This window comes from Eschrichtius robustus, chromosome 8 (assembly GCF_028021215.1).
Source record: "Eschrichtius robustus isolate mEscRob2 chromosome 8, mEscRob2.pri, whole genome shotgun sequence".
Classification (NCBI taxonomy): Eukaryota; Metazoa; Chordata; class Mammalia; order Artiodactyla; family Eschrichtiidae; genus Eschrichtius; species Eschrichtius robustus.
Window position 1 is genome coordinate 10,634,159 of NC_090831.1, and position 14,384 is coordinate 10,648,542.

Consider the following 14,384-nt stretch of genomic DNA (forward strand, 5'->3'; position numbering starts at 1 on the left):
AGGGGTCTGTGCAAAATGACAGTTCCTTGTTTGGATAGGTTTCATCAGAGGGCTACCCAGAGGCCATCTTTCAGAGATTTTGTGTTTGGAATGAAACTCTTAGCTGGTGCCTTTCTGAGATGGGGTTAAGTAACAAGTGGGCCAAGAAGGTAACCTCTTGTAGTATGGAAGCTAGGGGCTGGGGTACGGAGCCAAGGAGCTATGGCATCTTGTGATTGTTCCAGATTATTCTGAGGAAGAATCTGATAAGCCAGGGTGTTCTGGAAAAAGACAAGAGACGAAGGAAGTAGATAAGAGGCAGGAAGACCGAGACAGGAAAACTTGAAACACAGAAGTGGGATAGACGGAAGAAGAAAGACAGACATGGAGAAATTTTAGAAATAAACATATCCACAGAATGCGCACCCTCAATTTTAACAGACACAGCTAATGCTACTCTTAGGCAGACTTATGATGAACCGAACAGTGTTGTACAATGGAGTTCCTATTTCATGATGTGCTCAGGTCCTGGTAACACTGCCTGTAGACTGGCCATGTGGATGGAAGGCCTACAGCACCAGCTGTCTGGGTCACATAATCAGAGGCAATTGCTCTTGATCTCTGGGGAGCTAGAAGGGCCCAGGCCACGAGACAGCTCTCAGACTGGTAACTCCCCACTAACACCATCCTGGATTTCTCACAGTAGCCCCTATTGGCCAGAGGACAAAGGTCAGGCCTTTTCCTTCCTCTGCCCTCCATGGCTGATGCAAATACCAAGTGTTCCATTATTCCTTGGGCCAAAAAGAGAGAAACTGTGAAAAACAGTGGTTAAGATCTTCATGGGATCTCAAATTTCAAAAATATTCCCCAGAATGTCCATACATGGAAAGGATGCTTATTTCTTCTCACTCTAGATCCACAGAACTGATTTAAAAACATAACAGAAATTAGCTAGGAAGGAAGTTAGGTGGGTTTAATTTAGCCATTTAATTCCTAGAGCTAACTGGAAAACAAAAACAGGGATGTGTTCAGGAACAAAGGGTCCTTTTAAATGTTAAATATATAACGTTATTTCTTGTGCAAACTCTGGTGTGTGACTGAAATTCTTGGGGTCCCTGGAGACTAAGGAAAGTCAAGGAAGGTGCCCCTCATGCCCGCACATAGCTCCTTGCAAACTGACTCCTGTTTCAAAGCTGGGCTCTGAATTTAGTGGATACCACACTCATGTTTGTCTTTATATACGTTTAGTGTCAGAAACTAAAAAAACAATGGTACAGTTGTTATGTCACCAGCTGCTGCATTTTTAATTTAGTTTCTTTAAAAAAAAAGAACAACAACAAACTTACCTCATCATAATTAATTCAACCAATCAGGTTAATTACTCCTCCAAGCTAGTGGAAACATAATAGTGTTGCTTGCTGGAGTTAATGGAGCTGACCCCACCTGCCTGTGAACCCCAAGCAAATGCACTGATGTGACTGATGCATCTCGGCCAATGGAATGAATGGAGCGCACAGAGGAAGCAAGCAATTCTGTTCTGCCAGAGGCCGCGTCTCCACACCATCCCCTTCGCCTCAAACACAAAGCAAGTGTCAGACCTGCTAGACCTTCTGAGAAGGAAACTTACTCTAATTTAAAAGGGTGTCTCGCTGCTCATCTACCTGGAGGAACCCTCACTCAGTGAGAGGCTGGGCGCTTCATACGAATCACCTCATTGAATCTTTCCGATAACCCCTTAGGGTACGTTCTACATTTGCGCCCATTTTACACGTGAGGCTTGGAGCAGTTAGGTAACTTGGCTAAGGTGTCATGGCTGGGAAGTGGGGGGACTGAATATAAACCCAGGGGAGCCTGATGGCAGGGCTGAGCTCATAATCATATTATGTTACTTTTTTCATTTGATCTGCAGGTTTTAAAAAACCATTTTATGTTGAGATTAAAAAAAAAAGGTTTTTATAGAGGGAAAAGCAGCAAAAAGTAGATAAAGAAGACATCCTCCACAAATTGCTGCAGACTCATCTGCGTGGGCATGTATATAGTACATCTACCCTGGCTAACCTTGGGCAAGAATTTGCAATCTTCAAATTCACGGTGAGGGGGCAGCAGAGACTCTTACGGGAGAAGAGGGCACACATGCATATAATCGGGCACATGTGCTTTCTTTGAGCAGGTGCTCTTGGAAACATGGTGGTCAGTAGGGGACACATCTGCCACGCCGAACCCATTAGCCCCGGGGACTCACTACCAAGGGAGAGAAGAACTGTTTGGAGGAAGTCACACGCCAAGGTATGCACAGCTTTCGTGAGATCAACAGTCCTTCCCAGGAATCCTCATATTGCCCTTGGTAACCACCACAGTGAAGCATGTAGGTGCTTCTTAACTTTTTCCGAGTTTACAATCTGCAAAAAATTCAGGAAGCTAGAAATTTCTTTACAAACACAGACTTCCACTATGGCCCTGAAACATTTTCCTGTCCTTTCAGTTAAGGGGATGGCTTCCCCCTGCTGGACTGTTAGGCCCTCAAAGGCATGGGCAGTGTCTTTTTTTGTTGTTGTTGTTAAACATGCTTTTATATCAATGTATACTGAGTCAATTTTCAATTACCCATGTGTGGACTGTCTCCCAACATGGCAGTCAAAGCATACCCATTGGCTACAACGGGTTGACAAACTCCAAATTCAGCCTTGTTTTTGTATGGCTCCGGGCTAAGAATGGTCATTACACTTCTAAAGGTAAAACTGTTTTAAAAAATACCCCTTGGGTGAGAAGAGTTTTTTGATTTTGCCTCTTGACCTACAAAGCCTAAAATTTTTATTATCTGGCCCTTTACAGAAAAAATTTGCTGAACTTCGGTCTAAACATCCCTGGCAGCTCCGAGTTGTGCCCTTGTATGGGTGTATCCCCCAAACTCCTTGTAATATACTTATTTGTAATTCTATTGTAATTATTGAGTGCCTTCCACACATATCTACTGCCGATCCATCTTCCTGTGCCCAGCACAAAGCATCTGGCTCAGAACGAAGAAGGGACTCAAAACAACCTTGTTAAAGAAAGGAATTGTCCACCCCATTCTCACACTCATGGGTGCCTTTCCATATTGTATGTCACTATGGTTTTTCTCCCTGTGTCTCTTTATTACCAATTTCCTTGGGCTTCTCCTTATCCTATGTGCCACTTTCCCTCACCCCTTCTTTCTCTAAAATGTAGAATTGGGCATTGTTAAGTACTTAAAATTATTTCTTTTAAGCTCACGTTAGTTCCTGTAAAAATTTATAGGTGCCAGGCGTTTGTTTAAGTGCTGAGAATTCAAACATAAAGAAGCTATAACTCTGGCCCTTGATGAGCCTGCAGTCTAGAGACAAGACAATCGCATTTTGTTTGGAGGCTAATTTAAACAAATTAGAACAGCAAAAGAGCAGAATCTATATTTTTCTCTTTTAAAACAACTGAATTATTTCATATTATTATATGACTTTTAAATTATTTCCCTTGATGTCACTGTCACTTGATTGGAAGGTGGTTCCCAATTCTGGATAAGGAAATGCAAATTAATTTTATATATGATTCCACAGGCATGACTAAGAAGGAAGGTCTTTGGTTAAGACACAGAATACACTTTGAAACTACAGGGGGCACCTACTGGATTCGAATCTTACTTGAGACAAAGCGATTTACACATTCATGTTATTCTTCCCTTCCATTAGCCAAAATAGCCCCCAGACCCCCGAAACGACACAAAACAAAACCAACAACAATAACAGAATCGAGGAGACAGAAATCATGACACATACATGTAGGCTATACATATCCATTTGTACACAGGTTAGTTCAATTCTAAAACAGGTAATCTCAATGTACTTCCAGTTATATTAACATTTATTGCTAATCTTCAATAAGTTTTGGGGACCAGCAGATACTGACACATTATCCACCTAATGTTGATGATCATTGCCTGCTTATATCGTTTGATACTAGCCTTGATGCTCTGGTTGTTGTCAAGCCTAGAGGGTAACATGTACCCTATAACCCGTGATCAGTTAAAACCGAGAAGCACACACACAAGTATACACTCACATCCAACTAGCTGTAATTCTTGGTGTGTATCTGAGCAGTGGCGGGGTGTCAGCTACCCACAGTCTGGAATACTGACATACACATACACACATGCACACATATATGTACAGGACAGGCACACGCAGCTGCTGCAGCAGCCTCAGTGGGGACTGAGCCTCTCCCTCTTGTTTTGAAACCATGTTGGTGAGACCTGCATCCCCCTGGTGGTCCTATTTTCTCTCTGATCGGGTGTGAGGTCTAACCTTCTCTCCGACTGCTCGGCCCTGCCACGGGGGACTCCAGACCTTCCACGGTTCTGGCCACGCTCCCGGTGGGGGCAGCCGACTCGTCTGGCCACCCGGTGCCGTTCGCCGACTCCGGCTCCAGCTCGGGGCTCTGCACCGAGTCGGGCACCGACTCGAAGGCGCTGTTCTCCTCCTCCTCGTCGTCATCCTGGGAGGAGAAGACGGTGCTCTCGGAGATCTTGGCGCTGTCCACGGAGGAGAAGCGGGTGTGGCTGGCGAACCTGCTGCCGTTGTAGCAGGAGGGGCTGTAGCAGGAGGCGCTGTAGCAGGAGCTGCTGTAGCACGAGGTGCTGTAGCACGAGGAGCTGTAGCACGAGGAGCTGTAGCACGAGGGGCTGCAGCAGGAGGCGTCGCAGCCCTCGCAGCTGTGGTCCCCGCCCTGCCGCGGGCTGGAGTCGCTCTCGCTCCCCGTGCTGGGGAGCGTGTCGCCATCTGGGACCGAGCCGTTGGCCAAGCCCGAGCGGCCCGGGGGCGCCGCGCCTGGAGTGGTCCCCTCGGGGGCCTCTCCATCCTCTTCCAGGGGCGGAGGCTCGGCGGCGGCGACCGTGTCCACCTCGCTGAGCGCCGCCTTCTCCGACGCATCCTTGAGGGTGGCCTCCTCCTCCGCGCCGTCCTCGTCCGCGCTGCCGCCCTGCGCAGAGGGCAGGCTGTGCAGCAGCGTGTGGATGCGGATGTAGTGGGTCCGAGGCGTCTCGGGCTCCCCGCAGGCGGACGCGATCACCGTCTCCAGCTCGGACACAGGCAGGGAGCACGGCCTGCTCTTCCTCTTCCCCGAAGCCCGCAGCGGCAGCCTGTCCTCCCCCTGCCCCAGGGCAGACACGCCCCCCTCCTCCTCCTCCACCTGCTCCTTCTCCTGCCCCCCAGCCGGGCTCTCTGCCGCCGCCTCCTCGGCCACTGGCTCCCCGGGGCTGCCCGGGGCTCGACCGTCCTCCAGCAGCCCGGGTAGGGCCGCCTCCCCTCCCAGGTCCAGCCGCTCGGCCAGTTCTTCCGCGCTCAGGGCGGGCTCCGTGTCCTCTGGCCAGGGGACCGGAAGCTCCCCAGCCCCCTCAGGCCTCACACAGACCGTGCCATCATCTCCTGCCTCCGTGGTACCTGCGGCTGCCTCAACCGGATTGGCAAGCTCCAGGCTCTCGTTCCCTGCAGGGCCCACCGCGCTGCCCTGGCTCAGCTGCTCCGGCTTTGAGGTCCCCGAGGGCTCTGGTGCATTAGTGCCAGGGGGCTCCCCACGGCTGCTTGCCACCAGGCTATTCATGGGGCTGTCCTGAATTTCTGCAGACTCAGGTTCGGTACTCAGGGAAATCTCCTCATCATCTGCGGACAAGAAGAAAATGTCACTGTAGTGTTAGTCTGCTCTGGGGGACTGAGCCATCCTAGGGATTTCTGCCTTAGGATATTGGAGGTAGGCGTTGATGAGGGTTTCCCATTGGCCAAAGCTCTGCTAAAAATACTGCAAGAATGAGTTCTCCTTATGTTAAGGACAACTTGCAGTCATGATATATTTGAGAATTCTGTTTCAAGGAACTTCATTTTTTGATTAAAATGCCCAAAGCCTAGCACTACCCCAGTTCTGGGCACATAAATGTTTGCTACATGGAAGACCTCAGAGGTGGGGGGCACAGTTTATAGTTCCTTGCTGGCTCCAGGCAGGACTAATTATACTGGTTCAGAGTGTTTACTATGGCTGGGTCCCCCAGGGTGGCAGAATGGGGTTCTTAGGTGACCAGAGAGAAGGAAAGGCCAATGATGGGAGCAACCACAGTCATTCAGTGGCTCAGACTGGAAGTTTTCCAACATATGGAGGTTACTGCAGTGGAAGATAAACCAGGTCTCCATACCAAGCACCCATTCAAGGAGTAGCAAGCATGGTTTACCTCTACCTTCCCCCAGTTGCTCTACTGGCATCCCTGCCAGATAGGAATTCCCATTTCAAGCCCTAGTGCTATTCACTCATCGAAGAAAAGCAATCTCTCCGGTGCACTGTAAAGCTGTCCTTACTGCTACACTGAAGGAAGAGTCAGTTTTATTCTCAGAATGTAGAAAACGCTGGATTTGAAAGGACGAAACAGTCAAGTGTTTTCTTACAATCTGCTTTGTATACTGGGCATAGAAAAGTGCAACTTTTGCCTGATGAACGGGCAGTGATAAACTTCAGACCCTGAATTCTCAAAAGCTTTATTAGCTTTAATGGCAACCTATAAATGTGGCCCAGGAGGACCAGACAATTCTCAGTGTGATCTACACTTACGAGGGGGGTTGTAGGAGAAGAGCAAGAGGGGAATAAAGAGGCATCTCATCATTCTTATTTGGAGATATGTTTTGGCCTGAAAAACTGAACACGGGATGATTCTCAAGTTTTCTGTCCAACTTATAGTTTTCATTTTTCCTGCGATATTGTAAAAAACCGCTGGGTAATCACAGTTCAACACTATGACATGTATCACCTTCATTCACTCACTCATGTATGTAATGTTTCAACATCTATTGAGCAAGTCCTATGTGAATGCTGGGAGTAAAATGATAAATTAGACATGGCTCCATACCCACGTTGGCCTCTTTGTCAATTCCCACTCGAGTGTCTAACCCTCTACCTTTGGGTCACCGAATGAAGAGGAGCCTCTCAATCAAGGGGACAGCAGAGACTTCCCTGGTGGTCCACTGGTTAGGACTCTGCGCTTCCACTGCAGGGGGCCCGGGGTTTGATCCCTGGTCGGGGCACTAAGATCCCACGAGCCATGCGGTGTAGCCAAAAAATAAAAAAAAAAAAAACATAAAAAGGGGGACAGCAACCTGGCTTCCAGAACAGATCACTGGCTTCCAGGCCTCAAATGGAGAAGACAGATAGAGAACCACAAAACCTAGGACATGACTGGAGAGAACCATGGTTATTGTATTTTGGGGAAAGGAACCATGCTATGACACTCGGCTAGGACAACACGTGAAAGTACATGCTGAAAATACCTGGGTGGATGGAGGAAGTGATCTCAAATCGGAACTGCAGCTGTCCACTCACGTGATCTGTTGGAAGCCTGCGGCCAAGTGTGTAGCTGACGACCCTGTCCCTAGAAGGAAATAAGCACCGTCACAGATCTGGTCAATACCTGTCCTCCTAAAGACCACGCAGTGTGCTTTCTGTGTCAGTGGGTGAAGCAGCCAAGCCCAGGGAGGCCCTGCTCTTAGGAGGTGGTGATCTGCTCAGGTACATATGAGATGGTCCTAAGGGAAAGATGGGAAAGTACATCCGCTCAACAGCGATGAAAACCTTCAAGAAAATCCTCATCAAATACTCCTAAGCAGGATCAGTAAACTACAGCCCATGGGCCAAATCTGGCCCATCACTTGTTTTCATAAGGCCATGAGCTTTTTACATTTTTAAATAGTTGGAAAAAAAAAGCAAAAGAAGAGTAGTATTTTGTGACATGTGAAAACGATACGAAATTCAAATTTCAGTTTCCATAAATAAAAGTTTTATTAGAATGCAGCCTTGCTTATTATTAAGTTTACTTCTTGTCTGGGCTGACTTCATGCTACAATGGCAGAGCTGCAGAGTTGGGACAGAAACAATATGGCTTATACAGCCTGAAATATTTACTCTCTGGCTCCTTACAGAAAGTTTGCCAACCTGTGTTCTAGAGAAAAAGAGAAAAAAAAGAAAAGATATGGATATCCTTTGCTTGCTTTTCCTGTGCAGGCTGATATTTTCCAAATATGCCCTTAATAATAGACAGTGCCAGCAGCAGATGCGTGTCTTGCGATATCTATCTATCTATCTATATCTAATATCTATGGAAGGATGCTGTCCTGGTTACCAGGGACCCTGTGGAGTGGTTCAGAAAGGGACCTGCTGCAGAACGGAGCAAAGCAAGACTTGTGGGCTGGGTCCACTGGCCCATGACCTCCAATTACACCAACTCCAGGGTCCCACAGAGAGACTCTGAAACTCCACCCTGGACTCTGGCACCATTCCCTCTTCCTACTCAAGGCAATTTTTAATTACTAGGAAGACAGTTATCCAGGGAGAAATCAACCTGAAACTCTGCTATTATAGTTTCATCAACAGTGCAGCTTCAGCAGAGTACATGGTCCCCTACCTTCGCCTAAATAGGAAGAGTGATTACCTTGGGATATTCAGAAATGAACAAATCCACTCTACCCAATAATAACAAAGACATATTCCCAAACCAGTTATTACTTAGATAATTCTGTAGTCACTCCATTTATTCATTTGTGACATTCCAATAAAAAGATAAGTCACTGGCTGGTAGTGTTTTAATGTTTCTTCCTAGATAGCACCGGCATTAGGAAACAACATATATCCCAGTGATCCACTGACTTAGTATTTCTATTTGGGAAGCCCTGGTTTCATGCTTGGAGTTTCTAGGAAGCCCATTAAATAAAGCATGGTATGCAGGGAAAATAGAATGAGCTACAATATTGACATGGGCCTTGGTCAATATTATGAGGTAGGTCTACTACGACCATAAGAGATCCTGAACCCCAAACCTCGTTGGAATCAGAGGAGGCCTAAAGACCATCAGACAGTGAGACAAAAATTAAATCGATCATGCTTTGCATTTGTTTTCCACGTTTTTCTTTCCTTTGCTTTCCCCTCACTTTATCAACAAATATTTTTTGAGCCTCTCCCATGTAAAAAGTGCTGCCGGTGATACACAGCAGGTAATGCATACTGCTGCCTTTAAATAGCTTACATCCAGCTGGGGGCATGAGGCAGGACCACTACATAAAGGGCTCAAGGCAGCAGTGATATTTCCAATGTGAGGCTGAGGCAGGCGTGGGTAGAGGACTTGAGGGAGGGAGGCAGCCAGCCAGGCAGAGAGCTGAGGGCTGTGATGTTACAGGCCAAGGGATCGAGGGAGCTTTCTGAGCTTTATTTTAGAAATTTTTTTGGCCGTACAGCACGGCATGGTGGGTCTTAGTTCCCCGACCAGGGATGGAACCCACGCCCTCTGCAGTGGAAGCGCGGAGTCCTAACCACTGGACCGCCCGGGTAGTCCCATGAGCTGCCTTTATTTTAAAAGGCATACGGTTTGCTATTTTAAAAATGAACAGTTTGGAATCATTTAGTCCCTATGTGCCACAGACAGCTTTACGTTCTTTAGGTATATTTTTGTTTGTTTGTTTGAGTGGAAAATGCAAACACCTTGTTTGACACACGACTGTAGCTTCCTAAATATCAACTCCCTTTGGCTTGAGAATTAACATGTGTCTATGTGCACACAGCTGCACACACGCTATCAGGTTCTGATTACATGTCCTTATGATAACTGTGAGTGATTCCAAAGTCCTTCTGAAAATCCAAAGAGCTTTAAATTAAGACCCTTGGAAATTCTACATAATTTTCCTCATTCCTTTGATATCATTCTAAGTATTGCATTGAGGCATATCTATGACCAGAGAGTTAGTGTTTTCAAATATAGTTGCCATTACCTATGGAAATACATATTATGTACAAGGATTTTATCTGGTCAGAGTTTAATGAGAACCCTGAATGCACATGAATGTAGAAGATACAAAACGCAGAAACATATTCTCATATACAACTGAACTATGCAAGCAACATAATTGTGGTTGCACCATAAGGATTTACGCTTTTAAAATTTCATACATATTATCTAGCATTTTCTATAAATACTAGTGTTTTCTAAGGTGCTCTGGTCTAGTAACCCAGTATTTCATCTTGTTATGGAAATGTCACAAATGATTAAATCCTACACACAAGACAGGCATATGAATGAAATGTTATCCTTCGTAGTAAAACAAATTTTAATTTCTATCTGTACAGAAAAAATGCTGCATTAAGGGCTTCTTTCACTATAGTGTCTTAGGAATTTTTACTCTCTTGCATAAGTAACCAGTGGTACGCAAACTAGGGGAAAGGGAAGGGTCTGTTTAATTAAATGTTGTAGCTCAACAACATAATTAATGGGAGAAGCCAAGGAAATACAGCACCACCTTTTCAGTTCAAGTCTCTATGAGACTGTATTGTTGCCTCCCTTGGGCCTGGCCTGCTGGCTGTTGCCTAGTGATACTGAGCTCTTGGTCAAGGTTTACCCTATGGCATGTCTTTCCAGGAGTCTCTGAACGGGCATCGACAGCTTTCCCAAGAAGCGCTTGATGATGGGGCGGCTCTTGGCAAACTTGTCCTTCACCTCAATTTCCAGCACATCAGTGGGCAAGGACACAAAGCTGAATTGCTGCAATGAAAAAACATGTGGCATCAATTAATTGCAAGGTGAGAGGGCTGGCCAGTCCCCAGTCCATCTGCTTTGAATGATGTCATTGTCAAACACCCCAGCAGCAATCTATCTATCTATCTATCATCTATCTATCTATCTATCTATCTATCTATCTATCTATCTATCTATCTATCTATCTCAACCTATCTCTATCTATCTCAAGGTTTTAGAAATGCTGTGAACCCTGTTTATTCAATAAATGAATAATGGTCACAATGAGATGTCTTCTCAGTGCTTAAAAATAAGGTCCTTTTCTTTTTTTTTTTTTGGCCACTTGGATTGCAGGATCTTAGTTCCCTGAACAGGGATCGAACCCGTGACCCCTGCAGTGGAAGTGCGGAGTTCTAACCACTGGACTGCCAGGGAATTCCCTAAAAATAAGGTTATTCTCGGAGATTCAAATAATAAAATCAACTCACTTTAAAGGGAAAGAATGCTACCCAGGCCTCACCATACTTGACTGAAGGTATCAACATACATAAAGAAAGAACAAGCAAAACTCACCTATAATTAAGGAAATGCACTTCAAATCAACAATGCAATATCTTTCTTTTCATGATTATAATGGCAGAGATTTTTAAAAGTTTGATCATACACTGCCTTCTGGAAAGTGGGAAGGGACAAGAACTCTCACACTGTATTGATGGAAATGCAAACTGACTGGACCCTTGGGAAGGGAATTGGTAATATTTTTTGGCATTTAAACTACAAATTTCCAGGGGCTTCCCTGGTGGCGCAGTGGTTGGGAATCTGACTGCCAATGCAGGGGACACGGGTTCGAGCCCTGGTCTGGGAAGATCCCACATGCCGCGGAGCAACTAAGCCCATGAGCCACAACTGCTGAGCCTGCGCGGCTGGAGCCTGTGCTCCGCAACAAGAGAGGCCGCGATAGTGAGAGGCCCGCGCACCGCGATGAAGAGCGGCCCCCCGCTCGCCGCAACTGGAGAAAGCCCTCGCACAGAAACGAAGACCCAACACAGCCAAAAATAAATAATAAATAAATTTTAAAAAAAACAAACAAATACAGAACTTAAAAAAAAAAAAAAAAAAAACTACAAATTCCCTTCAACCCGGAATTCTACTTCTAGGAATTTCCCCTCTGGATTAACTTGTACAAGTGTGCAAAATACATATTTTTTATAAGGATGTTCAATAGAGCATTATTAACAATTACAAAAGGCTGGAAAGATTTAAAATACGCCTATCAATAGGAAACCAGCTAAATGAAGGATGGTAAATTTTCGAAACAGAGAACTCTGCTGTCATTCAAAAGAAATAGGTAAATAAATATGTTCTGACATGAAATGATACCTGACAAATTAAGTGAAAAAAGGCAAGATGTAGAAAAATGTGAAGAGTGGGATTCCGTTTGTATTTTGACTTGCAGAGAAAATGCCTGGAGGGTACAATCCAAACTGAACTTGAGGATGTGGGCTCATGGTGGGGTTGGTGGGGGGAGAAAGCAGATCTTTTTCCCTCTGTTGTAAACTGTTCATTTTTTAAATAGCATACTGTAGGGCTTTTAAAATAAAGGCGATGACAATTAAAGGCAGACTGTGATCGTCATAAGTTGGCTTGGCCATCAACAAGTGTAGAAAAGGAGAGAGAGGAAAATATTTTCATTGACCAGCTCAGACTCTCTGGGAGGGGGGAGTTGATTAAAAGTTACAGTACCCTTAATTAAGGGTTGTGAAACAGCTGAAATATATAACTATTTTCTTTTATTCTGATTAATTCCTAAAAGCATTCTTTTCACTTTAGTTGATTTCTAATTTCAGAGGTTAAATATGTCGGGCATGCCAATGTTAATATCCCCTCCGTACCAATCAGGATGGGCTGGGGTATGCTGCAGTAACCACCCAATTCCACATCTCAGTGACTTATGGTAGCAAAGTTTTTTTCTTGCTCACACTGTCATTGTGGGCTGGCAGAGGGTTCTGTTCATTAGTCACTCAGGGAGCCAGACTGATGGAGCAGACACATTCTCAAACACTGCCAGCCACAGTGACAGCAGGAAAGAGAATTCTGGAGGGTTTTCCTCCTGCAAATAAGTATTCACTTTCAATCCTAAGGCTTCATCACAACTAGACACACACCCCAGCCACCCATAGCGAATAGGGAGTATGATCCTACTGTATGTCTGGGAGATAGAGAACAGAAATATTTGGCAAACAGCAATAATGGCTTCCACACCCTCCCTCCATACGGTGCTTCTAGTTTCCATTACAAATTAGTTTTGCTTAATAGCCGTATACTTCCTAAGAACCAATCATTTTTGGTACTGACAAAACTGAATTTACGGACATGCTAAGCTCGAGGATCAAACCCAGGAATTGGTTTGATTCTCCTCTAAGAAGGCCTGTGAGCATCCAGGCTCCCTAACTACCTCGGGTGCCAAACTTCCATTTCTTCTGCCTAGTAATTCCATTCTGAAGTGTACTATAATGGATCTCCTAACCTAAAAGCTCAACCATAGGCTAGGCACATTGTAGTGTATGTATATGACGAATAGTTTATAATTTTCTAAACTACAATCATTTATATTATGATTATACCTAAATATGCAATTACAATTATAACACACTAAATGACAATAAGATAGAAAATGCTTATTTTCCAACGCTAAGTGACCAGAGCAAGGAACATGTAGCTCACGATCGCAATAACGTGAATGAAATGAATAGAAAAAAGACTGGAAAGAATCACAACAAATTTCAATAGCAGTTGCTTTACCAAGTAAGATTATGTCCGCCACCCATTTCTTTCTGTGATGAACATGTATTATTTTTATAATGAAAAACGTAATCATCTTTATTAAAACAAGAGTATTTCCGGCGCTAGCAGCCTGCATGGGACACAAAAGTCAGCTTACTAAGACGTTCTCTGAAACTTGGTGGTAAATCCTGAGTTCTTTTCCTCCCTCCACAAAGACTTCCTTCTCAGCCTCTCTTCACAAATCCACCCCTTCATGGCTGGCATCAACCCCTCCCCACCAGGCCCTTACTTCCATGCCATGGTTACTAGAGTCCATGTAAACTTCCAGCTAGGTCAGGTTCTTCTTTTTTAAAAAATTTTTTTATTGGAGTATAGTTGACTTACAATGTTGTGTTAGTTTCAGGTGTACAGCAAAGTGAATCAGTTATATATATATATATCTCCATTCTCTTTCAGCTTCTTTTACCATATAGGTTATTACCGAACTTGAGCAGAGTTCCCTGTGCTATTCAGGTCAGGTTCTTTTTTTTTTTTTTTTAAATTATTAGCACCTTTTAATTATTATTTATTTATTTTTTTGGGGGGGGTGCTGTGTTGGATCTTCGTTTCTGTGTGAGGGCTTTCTCTAGTTGCGGCGAGCGGGGGCCACTCTTCATCGCGGTGCACGGGCCTCTCACTATTGCGGCCTCTCTTGCTGCGGAGCACAGGCTCCAGACGCGCAGGCTCAGCAGTTGTGGCTCACGGGCCCACTTGCTCCATGGCATGTGGGATCTTCCCAGACCAGGGCTCAAACCCGTGTCCCCTGCATTAGCAGGCAGATTCTCAACCACTGCGCCACCAGGGAAGCCCCAGGTTCTTTTAAGAACCAGTGAGCAGCTCTAAAAATATAAAAGTCTGCCTATTCCTGAGCAAACTATTTGCACCCGTGAGTCTGAGGCCAGGGTGATGAATTTTGTCTGGCTGCTGTCCTGGCTCTTACTTTGAGCCCCTGAAGAACTTGCGGAGTGAGGTGGACTTGGCTTTTTTTTCCTAGATCTGCACATCTAAGTTCTTGACTTTCTCATGCATGACCTCACTG

The 14,384-nt window shown here is 45.1% G+C and overlaps 1 protein-coding gene across 1 annotated transcript in view; it reads right to left on the reverse strand.

Annotated features, from left to right (window-relative positions):
* Positions 1 to 14,384, reverse strand: part of HECW1 (HECT, C2 and WW domain containing E3 ubiquitin protein ligase 1) — a 249,366-nt gene that overhangs the window by 109,162 nt on the left and 125,820 nt on the right. Inside the window, exons 6-8 of the mRNA XM_068549881.1 lie at positions 10,407 to 10,549; positions 7,296 to 7,396; positions 4,296 to 5,648 (exon numbers count right to left, since the gene is read on the reverse strand). Of these exons, the coding sequence (XP_068405982.1) occupies positions 4,296 to 5,648; positions 7,296 to 7,396; positions 10,407 to 10,549 (1,597 nt within the window). The remainder of the gene's footprint in view (positions 1 to 4,295; positions 5,649 to 7,295; positions 7,397 to 10,406; positions 10,550 to 14,384) is intronic.